Source organism: Notamacropus eugenii, chromosome 1 (assembly GCF_028372415.1).
Source record: "Notamacropus eugenii isolate mMacEug1 chromosome 1, mMacEug1.pri_v2, whole genome shotgun sequence".
Taxonomy (NCBI): Eukaryota; Metazoa; Chordata; class Mammalia; order Diprotodontia; family Macropodidae; genus Notamacropus; species Notamacropus eugenii.
The window spans coordinates 63,295,325-63,316,100 of NC_092872.1; the positions used below are offsets into that span (position 1 = coordinate 63,295,325).

Below are 20,776 nucleotides of genomic sequence, written 5' to 3' on the forward strand. Positions count from 1 at the left end.
GGCTTACTAGGTTCCAGGCAACATGCTAAGGGCTTTACAATTATTATCTCATTTGATCCACATACCAACCCTGGGAGATAGACATTATTATCCCTATTTTACAAATGAGGAAACTGAGGCAAACAGAGGTTAAATTATTTGCCCAGGCTCACACAGCTAGTAAGTATCCAGAGACCAGATTTGAACTCAGGTCTTTCTGACTTTAGACCTGACATTCTATACACTGTGACAACTAGCTCACTCTAAGGGACTTCAGAGGTCATCTAGTTCAGTCCCTTAATTTATATATGTAGAACCTGAGAGCCAGAAAAATAATGTGACTTCTTCAAGGTAATACAGGTAATACCCTGGCAGGATCCAGGATCCAAGCCCAGGTCTTCTGACTCAAAATCCAGTGCTCTAGATTTAGGAAAATGTATCTGTGTAGAAAAGATAGTTGAAACCACTAGAGAGAATGACATTACCAAAGGAGAAAGTATCAAAAAAGTAGAGGGATTAGAAAATAACCTTGAGAAATATAAACATGAAGGGGTCAGGGAAAAAAATGAAGAACCACCCAAGACAGAAGGACAGTTAGCTAAGGGGAGGACCAGGAGAGGGTGGTACTTTGAGAAGCAAAGGTAGAAAGATTTTGCAGAACGTAGAGGTAATCAAAAGTGGCAAATGTTGCTTAGACATTAAGGAGGATGAAGACTAGGAAGAAAACTAAAGGTTTTCTTATTCTCATTCTCTATGGTCATAGGCAAATGCTTCACTGGGAATGTTAATGGTTATATTTCAGTAATCCTAGGGGATTCCCTAAGAAAGTAGGGCAAAGGGGAAGCCAGCACGTTAGCACTTCCAATGTCCAGTTCCAGTACAGTTAGGTCTCCTATTGTGATCTATCAATGTTAAGAGCAAATTTATATAAGAAAAGTAGAGACTTCCATAGAAGTCAGAGTTGAGAGTTTCTTCCTTTTAAAATTATCTTTGGGAGAGAATTGTTAATATTCATCTTGAAAGCGAAAAATTCGTATCAAGCTTTTGCAAAAGTTCTATGCCAACGATAAGTAGACAGGCCACATAATTACTTTCCTACTTTCTAAAAAAAGTTCTATTAGTCAGACTTTTATGAAGTGGTCCATTTATGGCTACAAAACTAAGCTCCACTCTTGGAGTTCCCTGAAAAATACAATGATGGGAGTATAGACAATACAAAACACTAAGAGGAAAACAGAGAGAATAAGGCACTACCATGCACTATAGCACCATCCTAGCATATATTAACAGTCAATAAATTATATAGATTTTTGACCTTTGAGGTCAGACTGTCTAGCCTTTTGTTTTCTGAGGAGCCACGTATGGTGTCAATAAGTTGAAATCAATAGAACTGGTAGAACTCAGAGCCCAGCCACAAAAGGTAAGTGAGTAGTTTACTCTGATGACTAAATCATTGAGAGGCCAGTAGAGTTTGTCCCATAGAAGATGTCTGGATAGGGGATGAGTGTCAGAGAGTAATGAGAAAACAGCCTGTTTCACTCAGTTAAGTAGTATTCAAGAGACACTTCATTTAATTCCTGTGATAACTCCATTTTTTTATTACCCAGTCATGGATATGAGTGTAAGTCAAGTTGCTGATGCTCCTTTACTTGGCACCGAAGATTTTAAGATTCCTTGGCTGTTCAGGTATTTTGTTTTAAATATTTATTGTTTCTAATCCTTTTCTTTTAAAGGATCTATAACTCGGCATGACATAGATTCACCACCTACATCAGAGCGCGTTGTCAGTATTTACAAGTACGAAGACATTTTTATGCCATCAGCTGCCTATCAAACCTTCTCCTCTCCATTCTGCTTGCTTCTTATTGTTGCACTGACCTTTTACTTATTGATGGGAACCCCCTAACCACAGCAGCAAAGCCGAAAGAACATCTTGTGGATTAATTGGAAATTCTTCATTGTGGTGTGTTTTCTAGTAGAATTCAATGTAATTGTTTCCTTTAAAAAAAAAGTTTCATTTTTAGCACCTAAATTTGTCAGAAAAAAAGTTATCTAGCTTATCTTCTGGGTAGAAGAGGTTTGTGGTAATAATATTAATACCTTACATTTATATAGCATTTCTTTTTCATCAAAAAGCTTTCACATACATTATCTCATTTGTTCCTCACTACAGCCTTGGGAGATATATAGAGCAAGGATTTTATCACTGTTTTACAAATGAGGACACTGAGACCCAGAGAAATTGAGTAAGTTGCCCATAGACACATAACCAGTTCATGAAAGAACCAAGATTTGGAGCAAGGTCTTTGGACTTCTGTTTCCTACTGGTTCCATAAAAGTTGCTTAAGAATCATCAGAGAATATACAATGAATTGCTGTGAAATCACAGGATCATTAGACCAAGGTTGACCTTTTATACAAAAGGACTTCCAAAAGTCAGTGAAGAAGAAGTGCTTTCAAAATAATGATATTGACGATGAAAGGAGGAAAAGGGATATTACAATATTACAACGTGTTTTTCTGGGTCCAAAGCTTCTTCTGAAAATAGGCTGCTCTCCTAAAATGAGTCTTTGAAAGGGAAAATTGAAATTTTTAAAAGATTACCATACTGAAAATTTCTCTGAAAGTTTTTTTACATTTCTTTTAATTCAAGCACAATTTATCACTTTAACTGTCATTCTCTTACTAAGAGACCACCATATTCAGAGGGAAAGTGTGGCTAATATTAAAATCAAAATAGATTATTATTTCATTTCCAGTTTCCCTTCTTAATGACAAAAAGCAAAATGTTTTGTGTTCAGCACTTAGTGAGGCGATAGAAAATGAAATTATATTTTGGATTAAAAATGACAATTTTATAAGTTTGGAATTTGGAGGACCATATGATTACTTTAAGAAACAAGGATGTTCATTTATAATTATCTTTAAATTGACAAAAAAGTAGTAATTTTTAGGTCTAAATCACCTTATTGTCAAAGTCAGAACTCATTTCAAGGGTGCCTACCAGATTGAAGTAATTTCATATGCCTTGTAAGAAGCAAACCGTCTTAATAGTGTTTAAGATCCATTCAAGAATAATTCACAATTATATCTTGGAAACAGTGTTACATGAGAAAAACTTTACTTTAGATGAATAGTCTTCTATTTCATCAGGAAGTAGAAAACTTAATGGTGAAAGGAATATACCAAGAATTATTTCCATTGCTTTGAAAATATATATTTGTATACTAGACAGCCAATATAATAATAATGCTTTGCTTTATTTCATATGTGAATGAGAAGAATCTGTGATTTTGTCAGCATGGCATGTCCCTTCCGGGAATTCCACTTGACCATATGCATCATAGACCACAACCATCTATGACTTGGGATGAATCCTATAGAGTTGCACAGTATACATAGAGTTTAAATTACTTGCCCAGGGTCATACAACCGGAAAGTATCAGAAAAGGGTTTGAAACCAGTTCATCCTGACTCCCAACCTGTCATTTCTACAACACTGTTTTTATATATGACTATAGATATATATTACCATCCCTAAGTACTTCTTGTAATCTGTTCTGATTCCAGTGCTTTGTATTGGTCATTTTCACTGTGGTAGTCATACTTCATATTAATGAAGATGAAGTTTACTGTCTTGACCAAGGCAATTTAGCAGCAATCTTGGAATTTATGACATTTGCTAGATCCTGCTATGGTGAAGTCTTTACTATTCTTCTGATAACTAAATTCCTTTAAACTGAGTCCAAGAAGAACACTTATTATTATTCAAATTCTAGGTTATAGGTTATAGTAAAGACTAATGTATATTTGGCCCCCTCTGCCCTTTACGTAAGAGTAAAATGTTTTTGGGAAGATTTTTCTGTTTTATTTTATATGTAGACTAATACATGTAATATTGAATTGTATAAGTGTTACTGCTAACCTGTCTGCAGTACGGAAGAATAATTAGCAAATTCTTTAACTTTTATCCCACTTACGTTTCAAAGCAATAAGCTAATTGTTTCATTGACAACTTCTATTTTGCTTACAGGTCACTTGTGTGTAGTGTTAGGATGTCACAGGTATATTTTCGTTTCATACCTGTAAGCCTGTCTCAGCCAAAGCTTCATATGCTGACATCTGTAATCAACCCATAAAGCCATTATTTAAAGAAGCCAATAGTTAGCTCTTGATCTTAAAGCATCAACAAAAAGATCATGTATGAGTTTACCAAATGATCATTCCCACTTTGGGTTTTAGCTGGTATTTGGATGTCATGATTATTCAATGACATGAATTCCCAACATAGAGATGCCAGGTAATAAAAGTTGAACAATCTCCTAAATTTGAAGATTCACTGAAGTAACTATATACACTTCAGCCCCATTAAATAATCAGTGCTTACTAAATTAAAGGAACTAACTACTGACAAATGCAAAAATGCACACAATGTGTCTACCCATATTTAATAAGATCTTATTGCCCCCACTAACTAGAATCCTTAATTAGTAGAGTGTTTTTCCCCCATCTAGCAACTCAGTTTAGGGAGAAAGTTGAAAATGAACTCATATCAGTAACTTCAAAGCAACTTCCAGATTGTTTCCTGAAGTTAACTTTGATTCAAACCATTATCTTACAACATTTAAAACTACTAAACCTATTAAAACTAAGCACTATTCCCTTAAGGTTCATCAAATTTTTGATCTTTAAAGAAAGACTAAATCACATTCAGTGTATTCTACTTACATAAGGCAAGGAAGGAGACTAATACGTCTTGAAAAGATTTTCAACAAGTTGAAACAAATGAGTTGATCATTAAATTCAATTAACCAGACCATCTGTTCTCAAAACCTTCTAGTTAAGTGAGGGTTTCTTTGTTTTTGTTCAGACTTATGACTTCATTGGCAGAGGGAACTACCAGTGAGGAAACTTCCTCTACCAATCCAGATGGGTAATTGCTCTACAACCTAGTATCTTAATGAGGGGCACAGAGAAGTTATTTGCCCAGGGACACACAGCCAGTATGTATGAATCAGGTACAGGACTTGGACCAAGGTATTCCTGACTCTGAGACCAGATCTAGGACATCTATATCATCCTGACTCTCTTAATTTATTGAGTTTCATCTCAGTATCTCTAGGATAAAGACCAAACTTGGATTAATAGCTATAGATAGAGAATGATGATTATCAATTTATTCATCAGCATCCTATTTCATTTTGAAGGACAATTATTTGTTTGCTTGAGCAAAATCCTATACTTTCAAGTCAATTTGTCTAGCCACTGCCAGGGAGAATGTATGATTTCACCTGCAAAGTCATCACTCCCTCCCTTTTGGGCTAAATAGCTATACCAAAAAAAGTCCAATTACTCATAAAATTCTATCAAGAGAAAAATAACCATCTTCTTCAACAAGCGAGCCTTCTGACTCACAGTAAATATGAGTCTTTCTCTCTTACTCTTTGTCTAGGGTACCATTTTAACTCATGCACACAATGCAAGATTATAAAATTCACACTCTTTCTCTCTTTGACTCCTCATCCTACCTTCCAGCTTGTGCTAAGGGAAAACAGTTTATCCTTTCTTAGGGACTGGGATCTTCCCTCTTATTTTCTCTCTGTGCATGTAATTACCAATGCAAGTAGTTCACATTTGTAGCCATCATATTAAGACATAAAAACTAAATGAAACATCAGAAGACAGTTCATCTGAAATCTTACTATCTGGAGCTGCAACGGATAGGAAACAAAATTGACTTTTCTCCCCTCCATGCTGTTTCTCCCCTTCCCCTCAATGTTAGGGGGTGAGGGAAGAAATAAAGTCACAGAAATTTTTTTTAGATTGGCAATCATAAGACAAAATATATAGCCCGTAATAGAGAAAAGGAAAACAAAAGCATGAGGGACCAGTTGTGTTCATCTCACTAGCCCCTCTATAATCTGTTGATTATATCTATCTATATACCTATCTCTATTCCACTGTCATACTTCACTCAGTCATCACTCTGCCCTACAACTGAATAATCCAGAATAGACTCCTAGAAAAGTGTTCTAGAGGAAATGATCCTATCAGCTCTGGGTGGCATTTCTCTCTGGTCATCCTGTTGTCTTTTCCTTCTTGGAAGTCCAGCCAAGGGCAAAGGAAAGACCACAAAAACTTCAGGAACTCTGGGTAGTTTGTATGGCTTGTTGACAAAAAAAAAAAAGGAAAATCTACACTACATTCTTCCCCGGGACCAGAAATTTTGTAACCTCTTTTAAAAATCACTTGATCTCTGCAAATATATGTCACAAGCATCAGGGTAAATATTAGCATTTAAAATAACAAGGATAATTATCATAGGATCCTAGGTAATCATCCAACAGTACGATTACCTTGTGTTCATAACGGCATTACATTCAGTAAGTAGAGGACAGTGCAAAGCAGTTTTAATGACTCACTCTCTATTCAGAACATATTATATGAACATATTCTGGTAGATTACGCATATTCGTAGTATACAAACAAATATGCATAAATAGAAAAAAAGCTAGAAATAACAATGTAGATAGACTTGTATAATAATTTAGAAACTGCATGAGCATTTGCACATATGCAAATAAGCAGCAAAACAATACCTAGTTAATAGATTTGCTATGCTATATGTATAACACTAGCACATAAATAATAAAATAGTAAAACTGAGGCATAACATAGAACATGCAGTAATTGACATGTGCATAAGTAAACATAAGCAGTTAAAAGGAAGGCACTCACATGAGCAAACATTACTATTATGGTCTGGTTAAATGTAAAACCATTTATCCAGTGTCACAAATAACATCAAAGTTGGTTTGCTTACAGGTCAGATAGATCTAGTTATCCTGTATTCCGCTGTTCTTTCTGGCCCTTCACCTGAGCTGCTTAATAGTAATTATCAACATTGCCATCAGATCTATAGGTCTGTATTCCTATTCCTGAACGTTTTGAAGGTCTGACTCTGGCTATCAGCATTTCTAGGTTCTATGAATTGTTTCTGGACTGTAGAAGTCTTTACAGATGAAGTTCCAAGGAGGAAAGGTGCTCTCTCTGGGTTGAATCTTTTCTCTACAGTCTCAGTAAGGCAAAGTTGTTGAGTTACAATATATAGTGTCTCTTTTGCCGAAAATGTAATTTCATTCTGCTCCAATTCAGACCATTTTTGTACAATTGGTTAACAATTTTTCTTACTAAGAGTTCATTGAGGTAAGTGTCTATTATTTCCATCCTCCTATTCATCAGTAAATCTAACTGAATTTGCTATGGATAATAGGTGATTGCAATTAATTGTTTCTACTAGACCCCAACCACTCTCTGGATCTATACTATAAATAGTCAAGTTGTCAATTTGTGTGTCCCTTGAACACCTTGAACACCAAGGTTTCTCTCTTTGTAACAAACTCGGCCATCACACTTTGATTTGTTTTTGTCAGCTCTTCCAAGTTGAAGTCAAGCTTAATTTATAGACTTTCTTCTTCCTCTCAGCTGATAACTATACTTCTTATGAGTGTTTGGATTTCCTCTCTTTTTTGAGACTGCAGTGCACAAATCAATAAATAGTCAGGACTCCTGCCCAGACATCAGCAAATATGGTTTAAAGAGTATAGCTTCCTGGAGGAGTTGTATGCATGTACTACAAATACCTTATGTTGACCCCATTTCATTTTTTGTTCTGGTTTCAGTGTTCTAACAGGCTCAACAGTGTACAGTTGAAAGCATTTGAGCTATGAGTCTCTTTGGAAGATGGTAAGGTATATTTTGACTTCTTGATTTTTGTGAGTGCTAGCATTTCTTTGAGTAGCTTGCTCTCAAAGTCTCTGCCTTGGTCAGGATGGATCATAGCAAGGAATTTATATACTGAGAAATAATTCTCCTACAACAATTTAGCAACCATGGAAGCTTCTGATTTCTGATTGAAACTGCATATTGCCTATGCATTCCTGGTGAAATGATCAGTCACCACTAAAATATAACTTATGTTCTTGCTCTCTTCTTCCAGAGATAGGCAATAAAGACAAGTTCCCAAGACTTGATTGTGCTTATGTTTTTCAAATATGAGGTACAAGTTGGTAGCTTTTCTTTGTACATCATGAACTCATCTCACACTTCTTAGTAATATCTGCTACCACTTCAGGCCAGTAAAATCTGTTTCTTCTTCTTGACTTCTTTCTTGATATATATATATATATATATATATATATATATATATATATGTCCAAATGGTGATAGACATAGAGTGATAAGCACTGAATGGCACCATTTGCTTTTTGGTACCATATGCAGGATTGCTAGTAGTCCAATATAGAATTCCATTACACGAGCCTAACTTTTCCTATTGTTTCAACAGTAAGAGAACTTCTAGTGAACTGGGAACTTCTAGGAACTTAAAGTCCTTTAACTTCACTTGCATACTTCTTGACATATAACTCTTCTTATCGCCCTTCTGCCGTCTGCTTTCACTGGCAGTCTTCTAAAGACAATTGAGACAAAGAAAGTTCAATGAAACAAGTTCATATAAGCCACTGACAATAACTTGACAATGGCCCAGCTGTCTGGAAATCACGTATAGTCCTATACTCTCTCCTTAGGTATCACTGTAGCTTTGTTGTTATGTGACCCTTAGGAAAGAGCATCTATGTCCACATTAGTCTTCCTTAGCTGTTAGTAAATGCTGAATTCTTAGTTGGCTAGTGCTACTACCCATCTGCAACAAAAAGCGTTTACTTAATACTTGTGAAAATATATGGTTATTATTAATCTGCAGTTGGAATTTAGTTCTACACACAGTCTTTGAACTTTTCAGTGACAACCCACTTTAAAGTCATGAGTTCCCATTTACCTACAGCATAGTGAGTCTCACTGTCATTAAATCTTCAGATTGTAAATGTAGTTGGCTCCTGGTGACTGAGACTTTCTTGGTAAAAATCACTGCATCCAAATACTTCAGGCTGGCATCTGTGTGTAAGATAAAACGTTTGCTTGGAACTTCATAGGCAACATTCATGAGACAAATTGATCCAAGCTTTTGATAGTTTTTCACATATGCCCTTTCATAGATCTCCAAATAGCTTCGTAGGTTTTAAACCAATTTGGCCTTTCTTGCCCTTCTGCTTTTGGTTTTCTTTGATTGTGCATGCATGAGTGAGAACATTCCAGAGCTTAGCAGTAGCAATATAGTTCTTCACAAATTTAATAATAATAAATAATTAGCAATAATAAATGCTAAATCCTAGAAATGTCCTCAGATCTCAAAGGTTCTGTGGTGTGCCCAATTCATGAGCTCTTCTCGCTCCTCTGGATCAGTGCTCACACCTTATGGAGATACTCTTTGACTTGCATACTTGAGAGAAGCTGTGCAAAACTAGCATTAGTCATTTGACAGTTTCCTTTTGCCATTCCAATACTTGCATCCATCTTTCTCCACGTTCTTCCTCAAATCAGTAAAGTCATCTATGTACACCAAGACTTTCAGGTAATCCATATCCGTGACTATTTTCTCCCTCAGCTATTGGAAAGTGGCAGGTGTCATTGAGATGTCTTGGGACCTCAAACTGGTAAAAATCCAGCTATAATTATTGAAAGTAAAACAAAACAAATATATGACAATAATGTTTTTAAAAAACTAAAAATTTTCAAATATATGGAAAAATTAACATCTGAAAAATAAAAGATAAAAAAGGAAAAAAAGTCTTCCAAAAATACATCAAGAAATGCTGAACTAAAATTATGCTTGAACTGGAAAAAACAAAAATCTCAGAGTGAGCGTCCATCTGCTAATTGCTTCTTTGCTAAGCTGCTGCCACCATCTTTTGCAGCTACCTTTTTCTGCTGCTTCTCTGCTTAGCTGAACTAAAATTTTGTTGAGATTGCAAAAACAAAATTGCAGTAAGAGAGTTAAAGAAAAAAACAAAGAAGAAAAAAATTTTAACCCCAGATGTAGCTTTCATATCTACAAAGGACAATGCAAGAGTGAAAATCAAGTCACGGAATTATTCTTTGCCATCCATATATAAAGGGGTATATTCTCCCACAAACTGATGCCAGTGGGAGAAGAAATATTCCCTGGACAACTCATTCTATAAGAGCTGTGTTATGCATAAAACACCTCTTCATGCTCCAGCAATTGACTGTGACTCATAATTCTTCCACTCCAGCTCTGCAGCTGCTTTTCCTTTTTACTTACAAAGCTGCCATTTTGCTGCTTCTCTGCCAATCTGTAGCCACACATTGGAGCTACTATTCATCTGCTACTGTAGCTGCTGACTCCCTTCTGGGTTGTGCTACCATCTGCTAAGCTACTGTTACCATTTTTTGCAGCTGTCATCTGCTACTGGTTCTCGGCTTAGCTTCTGTCACTCTCTACTATTGCTTCTCTGCTAAGCTACTGATGCCATCTTCTGCAGCTATCTTCTGCTACTTCTCTGCTTAGCTGCTTCTGCCATCTGCTTCTGCTTCTCTGCTAAGCTACTGTTGCCATCTTCTGCCGTTGTCATCTGCTACTGCTTCTCTGCTTAACTGCTGCCACCATCTGCTTCTGCTTCTCTGCTTAGCTGCTGCTGCCACCTGCTTCTGCTTCTCTGCTTAGCTGCTGCTGACACCATCTGCTTCTGCTTCTCTGCTTAGCTGCTGCTGTCATCTGCCGCTGCTTCTCTGCTTAGCTGCTTTCTGCCATCTGCTGCTGCTTCTCTGCTTAGCTGCTGACATCATCTGCTTCTGCTTCTCTGCTTAGCTGCTGCTGTCATCTGCCGCTGCTTCTCTGCTTAGCTGCTAACACCATCTGCTTCTGCTTCTCTGCTTAGCTGCTTTCTGCCATCTGATTAGCTGCTGCTGTCATCTGCTGCTGCTTCTTTGCTTAGCTGCTTTCTGCCATCTGCTTCTGCTTCTCTGCTTAGCTGCTGCTGTCATCTGCCGCTGCTTCTCTGCTTAGCTGCTTTCTGCCATCTGCTGCTGCTTCTCTGCTTAGCTGCTTTCTGCCATCTGCTGCTGCTTCTCTGCTTAGCTGCTAACACCATCTGCTGCTGCTTCTCTGCTTAGCTGCTACTGTCATCTACTATTGCTTCACTGCTTAGCTTCTGCCATCATCTGCTGCTGCTTCTGGGCTTAGCTGCAGCCGCCTTCTACTATTGCTTTTCTGCTTAGCTGTCACTCTCATCTGCTTTTACTTCTTCATTAAGCTACTATTGCCATCCACCCTTACATCTCCACTAAGATGCTGCTGCCATCTTCTGGAGCTATTATCTACTGCTGTTTCTCTCAATTGCTGCTGCCATCTATTATTGCTTCTCTGCTTAGGTACTGCTGCTGCAATCTGCTGCCACTTCTCTGCCAAACTGCTGCTGCCATCTTCTTAAACTATCAACTCCTTCTACTTAGCTGCTGCTACCATCTATTGCTCATTCTCTGCCAAAGTGCTATAGCCATGTGCTTACTGTAGTATCATCCACAGCTGCTCCTCTATTAAGGGGCTACAGCCATCTACTGGAGCCGTTACCTGCTCCGCCAAGCTGCTACTACCACTGCTGAAACTGTCATCCACTGCTGCCACTCTTTGAGCTGCTCCTGACAGCTCCTTCTCTCCTGCTATGATCTGCTAGACCTATCATCTGCAGCTGCTTCTCTGCTGACTTGCTGCTATCATTTTCTGTCAGCCTCTGTGGCTTTTTCTTCCCCTCGAAAGAGTATTAACAACTTTTTGTGAATCTGCTCCAGGCCAACATGCCTGGGAGCTAGTCAACACATTTTTATCATTTTTAATAGTCACCACATACCACATTTGGCTAATACTCAGACAGCTGTCAATATCTTTCTTAATTTCTCTCCCCTCCTCCCATCCAAACTCTCCTTGGGGAAAGGCCTTCAGCCCTCACTACTAGTTGGGTTATCTTAAGTGAATTCCTTTCACCTCCCACCTTGCCTCTGACATTGAGCAGTTGACCCATTCAGATTATTCAAAGTATCCTCACTGGAGGTTTTGGGGTGGAACTAGAAACTTTTGTTTTCTATTCCTTCCAGTACAAGTGTCAGCGACTCCTTATACTTGACGTATTTTACCAACTTCCTTCCGCTTCCCACATCCTTCTCTTCTTTATCTGAGTCACTTTTGCATCTCTTTCAGCTCAAGGCCCCCTTTTTCTCTAATTCGTGTGATCAAGTCATCTTCTTTCTTCTTCAGTTGTTCTTCAGCTGTAGTCTTTCCCCTCCTTTAACTTAAGAATGTTATTAAAAAGTAGTATCAATCTGCTTCTCTCTTCAGTATCAGCTTAATCCCTCATTCCAGCATTTGTCCCTAGTCTACATCATGTCTCATACAATATATGCTCCCAAGAACTCTGAAAAGTATTATCTGGTTATCGAGGCATCCACAATTTCTCAAGAATCCACAGTGCTTGCCACATAGCCACTGCCTTTGTCACGGCTGCCTCCTTTCTCCCCCTCTTACCAGCATAATGTGGTAACCCCTTCTTTCTTGTAGCTCTTATTTCTCTAAAAGCCCCTGCAACCACTGTGCGTATGTGTGTGAACATGTGTACTCTTCCTTTGGGAGGAGCTCCCTTGGAACTACTCAGATTCCTTCAGCATAAATTCTTTCTGTGTATGTCTGCTCCATTTACTACTTTCATGTCTCTTCTCTCCATTTTGGCTAATCCGAAGTCACTTCTTCTGTAATTTTGCCTGTTGCTAGGAGGACTATCTACCACTCTTTTGCAGCATGATGCTTTTTCTTCTGTTATGAGCAGATGACCAAGCTTGTTCGCTTTGTTTATTTAATAACAAGAGTACATACAGTTATGAATGACTGAGGAATACAGAATGTGACTTTAATAGTAAGAGCTTTGTATCAGCTACTTCAAGGAATCAAAGACCCTTTTCTGGGGTCACAGAGGTGCTCCCAATTATTGAGGTTGGTAGAAGTCTGACCTCCAGTTCAATGGTATGTTACTCTGCATGGACACTGACAAAAATCAGGAGGAGATTAGTTATGAGAATTTAATGAGGTAGTGTATGCAAAGCACTTTGGAAACTCTAAAACATTATATAAATGTTAGTTATTATTTCAACGGATCTGTGATGTCATTGATGGGGGTATTTCCTGTGACTCTGAGGATCACAACTTATCCTTGCCTTCCCATGCCTCCCATTCATTCTCCACAGGCTGAAATGGAGAAAGGAAACATAAGATTTACAATATTTATTCTTTAATAGTGCTTTATTTTTAGTAAAGCACTTTCCTCACAACACACCTGTGAAGTACATAGTAGATATCCCATCATCCTTGTTGAACAAATGAAGAAAATAAAACTCAGAGAGGTTAAGTTACTTGCCTGTTGTCACACTGCTAGTAGGTGCAAGAGCTAGGACTCACAGCTCTTTACACTCCATACAATGTCTAGCAGCAGGAAAAAAAAATGTAATTAACATAACAGGAAAAGAATGAGCAGTGAGTTAGTCAAAGCCCTGCTGCAAAAGAGAAGAGATTAGTAGAGTTGTTCACTTCTGCTGCTTTCCTTCGCTACTCATCTTCCCTTCAAAATGTCTCCATGGTCATCTCTTCAATATCTTGGTCTTGACAGAATGTACTTAGCAAAAAAAATGTTAGAGTATTTAAATAGGTGCTTAATGAGAGGAATTGCAAGAGTGAATTTTACTTGAGCAAATAATCTAAGTTACAAATGTTACAGTCCCATTCCATGTACAAGTACTTTTGTTGAATTTGAATGGAATCTTGAATTTGGATGGAATCTCACTTGATTTACTGGGGATTTTGTTCTACACAAAACCCCAGAATTATAGGAACTCAGAATCTTGACATTTACTAGTAACATTATCCTGGGATCTACAGACCCTATCAATTACCCTGCTTCATAATTCCTTCCAATTCTTCACCCTTAGCACCAGTAAATTCTAACTAGTCATACCCCAACTAAAATTTCAAATACCATTTCCAGGGTAAGAAAATTGCTTTGTAAATTGCGGAATGTGATTGAGACAACTATTATTGCTTTAGTAAAACATAATTTCAGAATAGACAGTATTACAGGAGGACATTACTTCCAGAGGAAAAGTGATATAAATATGTTTCATGATTTTATGGCAGACTTTGAATTTCAAAATTGATCCATATTGAGGTTGGTTCCCATACCCTACCTCTCTAGTAAGTATAACTAGTAAGTAACTCCTACTAGTGATACCCAGAAGATATCTGGCTAAAGATATCCCCTACTCTCATTTCTGGGGAATAGGTAGAACTGTTAACTACATAAATACAACTGGCTGGAACACCATATTTCCAGCTTGGTAATCAAAGAACTGACTAGTGGCCCAGAGATTTATTACTTTTGCTAATAATATGTATTTTAAGACTTCTGACACTGCAGAGAAAAGAAGCCCATGTGGAACTGGGACCCATACCCTAAACCAGATGTCCCTAAACTTTTTGTGTCATAAACCCCTTTGGTAGTAAGTAAGGCCCTATCAACCTTTTCTCAAAATAATGTTTTTAATCATACAAAATAAAATATCTAGTAATACAAAGGAAATACATTGAAATCATTGTCAACCTTTTAAAAATAAAAACCACGTTCATGGACCCAATGTTAAGAATCTCTGCCCTAGACTAAAAACCCTCATGACCTAATTCCATTACTTCTTAGTTGATGCCATTCTGAATAAGGGATCTTTGGGAAGAAAGGACATTAAATCTTCACAATAACTGAACTTAAGTGAAGGTCATCTAGAAAGCCAGGGAAATTAAAAGACTCCAGCTCCTATAGATCTTAAAGTCAGTCTCCTAGAAAACATTCTCCTGCTCTTCCTGCTGCATTCTCCACCATTCTCTCTTTATCTCCCTTATTCCCTCTCTGGCTTTCTGGATCTCTCTTCGGAGAGATTTTTAAGTACCACTGCAGTAGAAAAACTCAGACTTCCACTTCTGATCTCATAGTAACTTTATCTTTTCCTGAGCTGGGGAAAACCACAATTCTCAGCATATTTAGCAACTTAACCCCTATGCCAAGACAGTCAGTTCAGACCTTGCCTGAAGGATTCAGACTAACTTGCTCAAGCCCAGCATTTGGACTTTATCCCAATTCTAACTTGTAGGCAATTAGAAGATGTTTTTGTTTTTTTATTTTCCTTAGGGGGCAAATAGTGATGTACATTAGGAAAATAGTCTTTGTCTTTAATAAAATAAAAGAATAATTTGTTCAAGTAATATCTTCAAATGATCTTACAAAGTGTAGATTTACTCATAAATAAAGATGGAAGCTGAGAAAGAAGAGTATGCTATAATAAATGGGAACCTGCCTGCAGCTGTTTGAATTTCCTATTCTCCTTAGGTGTAAAAGGCAATGCCCTCATACTTGGCCAGAGCATGAGAGCTAAGGGGTTCTTTCAGCTTGGGGACAATAATCATCATTTTCATCAACCAACATTTATTGAATACCTTCTCTGTGTAGGGTGCTAGACAAGGGGCTAGAGAGTAACTGAGCCCTTCTAAATGAGAAGCTCCCTTTCTTGAAGTATCTGTCTCAAAAAAACAGAGGACTACAGCGTGAGGTAGTGGAATGACAGCTGTACTTGAAGCCAAGAGATCTGGGGTCATGTCCTAGTTCCAACAGTCACTAATGGTGTGACTGTGGGCAAATCCCTCAGTCTCCTTGGGCTTCAATCTCCTCATCTGCAAAATGGGGATGATTTCTACTACCTACCTCACAGGGTTGTTGTGGGGGAAGTGCTTTGGAAATGTTTAATGCTCTTATAGAAATGGAAGTTATTAGTATTAAGAGGCAGCATTGTACAATGTAAGGAGCACTGAATTTGAAGTTCAAAGTCCCAAGTTCTGCTCTGCTGTCCTTTCTCTGCCATTTAAGATCTGTCTGGCTTTGGACCAGAAGTTTAGCCTCTCTAGACCTCAGCTCCCTGATCTGTAAAATGAAGGGGCAGGCTAGAGATGATCACTAAGGACCCTCCCAGCTACAGATCTAGGAATGTATCATAAACTTCTTGGTGAAGGCTATTCACATTTGTAGACCCCATACCATTGTCCTGGATCTGAATGGGAAAAAGCAGTGTAAAATCTTGGAAAGAGCTCCAGACATTGGTTACAGCTCTCCCTCTGCTCCTTACTAGCTATGTGATGTTCAGCAGGTCATTTAGCCTCTCTGAGTCTCAGTTTTCCTCATGTGTTAGTTGGGAATAAAAATACTTTACCTACCTCACAGGGTTGTTGTGAGGGAAGCGCTTTGTAAACTGTGAAGCTGTAGAAACATAAGCCATTGTTACTATGAACTATTCTATTACTTTATCACCTACAGTATTGTAAGAACTCTATGGTCTTATCTTTATCATTTTTATTATGCTTTTAGTAAATCTAGATTACCTTTAAGATTCTTTTTATTATGCCAAACTGGTTTTAGTATTTTAAGACTGCTTTTTAGTGTTTTAAATCTTGCCATTTTGCTCTTAACACTTTAAGATTGCCTTCTTATGTCTTATTTTTACTGTCCTGAAGACTACTGTCCTTAAGACTTATGGTCTTAGTTTTACTGTCCTAAAATTACTATTCGTATCTTAAAGATTTCCTACAGCGAGTGACTTTGGGTTGTTTTAGGCTGTTGTTTTCATTATTAGATTGCTTTTAGTCTAGACTTTAATCTGTGACTTAGACCTTGAAGTTCTTGTGTTGTTTTCCCTATCAGGCTGTTTTGAGTGATCTGCTAAAATGTTATCCTCTCATTCCATCTTATTGCCTTCAGTGTTTTAAAATAAAGAATCATTTCTCAAAACTCATGTATGGATTTTTTGTTAATTTATCCTAGTTTTAAATATGAGTAATAGACCAGAGGAAAAAAGGGATCAGAAGCTCAAGGCTGTGGGAGGGAGAAATATGAAAATTCTGTTGGGGTCTATAAGGAAATTATAATGATACAACTTGAGGGTGGGGAGAATGATAAGTATCACTTGCATTTATACAGTCTTTTAAGGTTTACAGAACCCTTTACAACTCTCACAAATATTTGCCAAAGAGCAGAAAGGGGATTAACAGAGTAGATTTAGTAGGATAGGTTATTATTATTAGAATGAAGAATAATTCATTGAAGACAGTGTGTTGCTTAAGCAGAGGGAGAAAATAAAGTTGTGAGATCAACTGAGTCCAGGAAAGGAGCAGGAGAGACCTGGCAATGGTGTCTTGGCCTTAGGTCTCTTCCCCTACCCAAGGGAAGATGGGTGGTAGGTTATTGGTGTTTGGTACACTCTGTGGTATGCTTCATGTAGGTGCCAAATCCCTACACACAGTGTGTATTTGTACAAGGAGTATATTAAAATTAAAGCTGAAATATCATATCCACTCTAGTACTATTTATCTGAATTCCATCAGTTGAGCTTACTCCAAGTTCTCATTCATGGAGAAGAACATCACATTGACAGGGTCACTAGGTTTCTAATGGTAAGAAAATTATTGATCTACCTAATCAGGTATTTTCTTCTGACCCCACACAACCCAAAGACAACACTTCCTTTTGCTCTATTGATTCCTTACAATGCATATATCAATAACTTTTATTTCACCCATGTTGAACAACAGTGAAGAATTATAGCTCCTCTTAGTACGATGATTTATGAGAAGGTCTTTAGGAATTACTGTGGTATACATTTTTGTTGCAAGAAATAATTGGAAACAAAGTAGATGCCCCTGGTTAATGGCTCAACAAATTACGGTAGATGAATATAACAGAATATTACTGTGAAGTAAGAAATTAAAACTATGATGAATACAGAGAATCATAGGAAGACTTAAATGAACTGATGCAAAGTGAAATGACGAGTACCAAGAACATAATATATACAGTGATTAAAACCACAATAACATCAAGACAATTGAAACTGAATGATATGAAATTATAATGCCCATGTATGGCCCAAAAGATATGAAAAGACACCTCCCACATCTCCTTCCCACCACCACCCCTCTTTTCTTTGGAGAGGTATGCACTATGAGAATGCAATACTATATATCTCAGACTTTTTCCATATATTGGTTAATTTTGCAGAATATTTTTCTTTCTTTTTAAAATTCTTTATTTCAAGGTATGCCTTTCTGGGTAGATGAGAAGAGAGGGATCCATTGGGTAGTGTGTAAAAACAAAAGATATCAATAAAAAGTGATTCTTAAAAAAGAATTGCTGACTGGGCATGATGGTGTTCGCCTCTAATGCCTGCTCTTGGGGAGATTGAGGCAGTTGAAGTACTTGAGTTTAGAGGCTCTGAACTGCAGTAGAGCTAACAAGTGGGTATTTACACCGTCTATCACTAGGATAGCTTATGGGGTGGGGAAATGACCAGCAAGCTGTGTCAGGACAGTGGACTAAACCAAGTTGAAAGCAGCAGGTCAGAGCTTCAACATGAGCGGTCATCATACTTCTAGCTTGGGCAAGATAAGGAGACTGAGTCTCAAAAAAAGAAAATGCTTTGGCCAAAAGATCAATCACCAATAAATCACCAATTTGGTGATAAACCTCTAAGAACTTAGCTAGGCTGAGCTTCAAACTATTGACATGGAGGCCATCACCAAAGCCTTCTAAGCTCCAGCTTAGAAGGACCTGCCACTGCTTACACTCCATTAACAGAGCATTCAAAAACTCAAGGTCACCTGTAAGGGAATTGCCAACCCTCAGCTCTCTTGGACGGCGTACACCAATCACGGCTCAGGTAATCTGAGGGGAGATTGGTAAGGCATGAACAAGATGGTGCTGGGAGGAAGGGTTCCGCCCCTGTTTACCACCAGATACTTCCTGAAACGTGGCTGGAAAGCAGTAGCAAAACCTGCTTAAACTAGTTTAATCTTGCTTGTGCTGCTTACGTAACTAAGGCGTACATGATACTATATAAGTGCCTGAGCTAGTTGGAATAAACGGAGTTGCCTTACATCTTTGCCTCCCGCCTCATCGTTACTCACAGCGAGCTCCTTCAGGGTCGACAGGCCCTGCTGGTCAGATAAACCTGTCGGCTCGGGGTGAACGGCCCCGATAAATCCCGTTCAGTCACCTCCATACCATGATGGAGCATCAGAATGAGACTTTAATGGAACATTCACTTCTTAAAATAAAATAACTTATTTTACCACCATCAAAAAATTTGACTATTGAAAAATAAAAGAATTTAATGCTTAGAAAAGAAAGGTTGGAAATCCTATGCTTTGGCCTGTGATATGGTTGGTATTTTTTTTTAATCACTTGGATAAAAGCACATATTTCATTTTTCAAATCTGCAGATGACACAGTGCTGAAAGATAGCAAATGCATCCTGAATCAGGATCTTAAAAAATGTCAAAAGATAGAAATGGTGTGCTAAAGCTAATAAGGTGTGAAACTTTGGAAGAATCAATTATAAGTCTTGTACTTGGGATATACAAATTCAATAACACAAATACACATGGGAAAAATAAAGGAGTTCTACAGTTCATTCCTCAATCTCTTCCTCTTGCAGTTTTTCCACTTTTGAGGTCTAATGAAAATTTGGTTTTCTCTTGAAAACACCATGTGCCTTATTACCAAAGGTGAGTTGATAAATGTTTAACAACTGGCTCTCTGAAAATAAACATAACGTGTTTGTATGTTTAGTCTGCATTATTACCATTTTCTCAAGTCTATACAATTAATAAAACAACAAACCAAGTCCTGATTTGTAGTGTTTGTTGATTTCCAAGGTGTAAATGCTCACAAAGAAAATTTAACAATGAACACTTGAAATGTTGTAAGAGCTGGCTCCAACACACTACTGTTGAGTTATCACCCTCTTCAGTGCCATCTGCTCCTTTTCTAACATCTGTTGATTCACAGGACAAGAAAGAAGAATTGGTATAACGTTTCCCCCCCACTGCTACTTACAGACTTGTGCTATGTAGACTCCATAGCTCAATAATCTCACTCACTTCCTTTGTAGTTCATACCATCCAATTATATCATTAATGTTGTGCAATGAAAAGACTACTGTTTTGGATTCAGAGCACATGGAGTCAAGTTGAAGCTCTTCTATTTACTTACTTCTTTGTGACGATGGACTTATCACTTCTCTCCATCCAGGTCATAGTTTCTTCAGTTCTAAAATGAGTGAAGATGGAATAGATAATCTCTAGGATCCCTTCCAGCTCTAAATCCTCTGATCAAATGACCCTGCCACAGTCTTTGTCATACCACCTACCAGGACCCTTTGCCTACCTTCTTTAATGACTTCACTATTAGTTTTACAACCTTGATCTCCAATCCAACTCCCACTATTGTCCTTGGTGGCTTCAGTATACACACTGATAATCTTTTCCAGTCATTTCCTCATCATGATACCTACATTCCAGCCATCATCTTCATCTTCCCTCACAACTTTAGACTGTACCTCCATATCCCTTGAATTTGATGGGTGAGATCTTGCCCTATCTTTCCTGGAATCAAGTCTCCAGGTCACTTCTGTCCCATCTCCACACTATATTGCTGTGCTTTTCAGTTTCCCCCATTACAGTGTTTGTTCTTTGTGCGTGAAAACTGTCTTGATTGCTTGTATTTGCATACCTGGCACTTAGCACCATTGTTGGTACATAGTTAGTACTTAATAAATGCTCTATATTCTTCTATCTCTACATCTATCTTTCTGCATATCTTCTAATACCCAACCAGTATCTTCAACCGTTGTAGCCTCCATTTCCATTCTACATCAGCCATCATGTGGGTGGTTGCCATCAAATAAAACTGTGCCTATTTCAGATCTCAAACTGAAATTCCTTTCACTAATCAAAATTTCCAGTCCT

At 37.8% G+C, this 20,776-nt stretch overlaps 1 protein-coding gene across 1 annotated transcript in view; it reads left to right on the top strand.

Moving 5' to 3' along the window:
• FRRS1L (ferric chelate reductase 1 like) overlaps nucleotides 1–16,767 on the top strand; it is a 41,232-nt gene extending 24,465 nt beyond the window's left edge. The window contains exon 5 of the mRNA XM_072604322.1: nucleotides 1,713–16,767. Within this exon, the coding sequence (XP_072460423.1) occupies nucleotides 1,713–1,885 (173 nt within the window). The 3' untranslated portion in view covers nucleotides 1,886–16,767. The remainder of the gene's footprint in view (nucleotides 1–1,712) is intronic.
• Nucleotides 16,768–20,776: the final 4,009 nt, after the last annotated feature.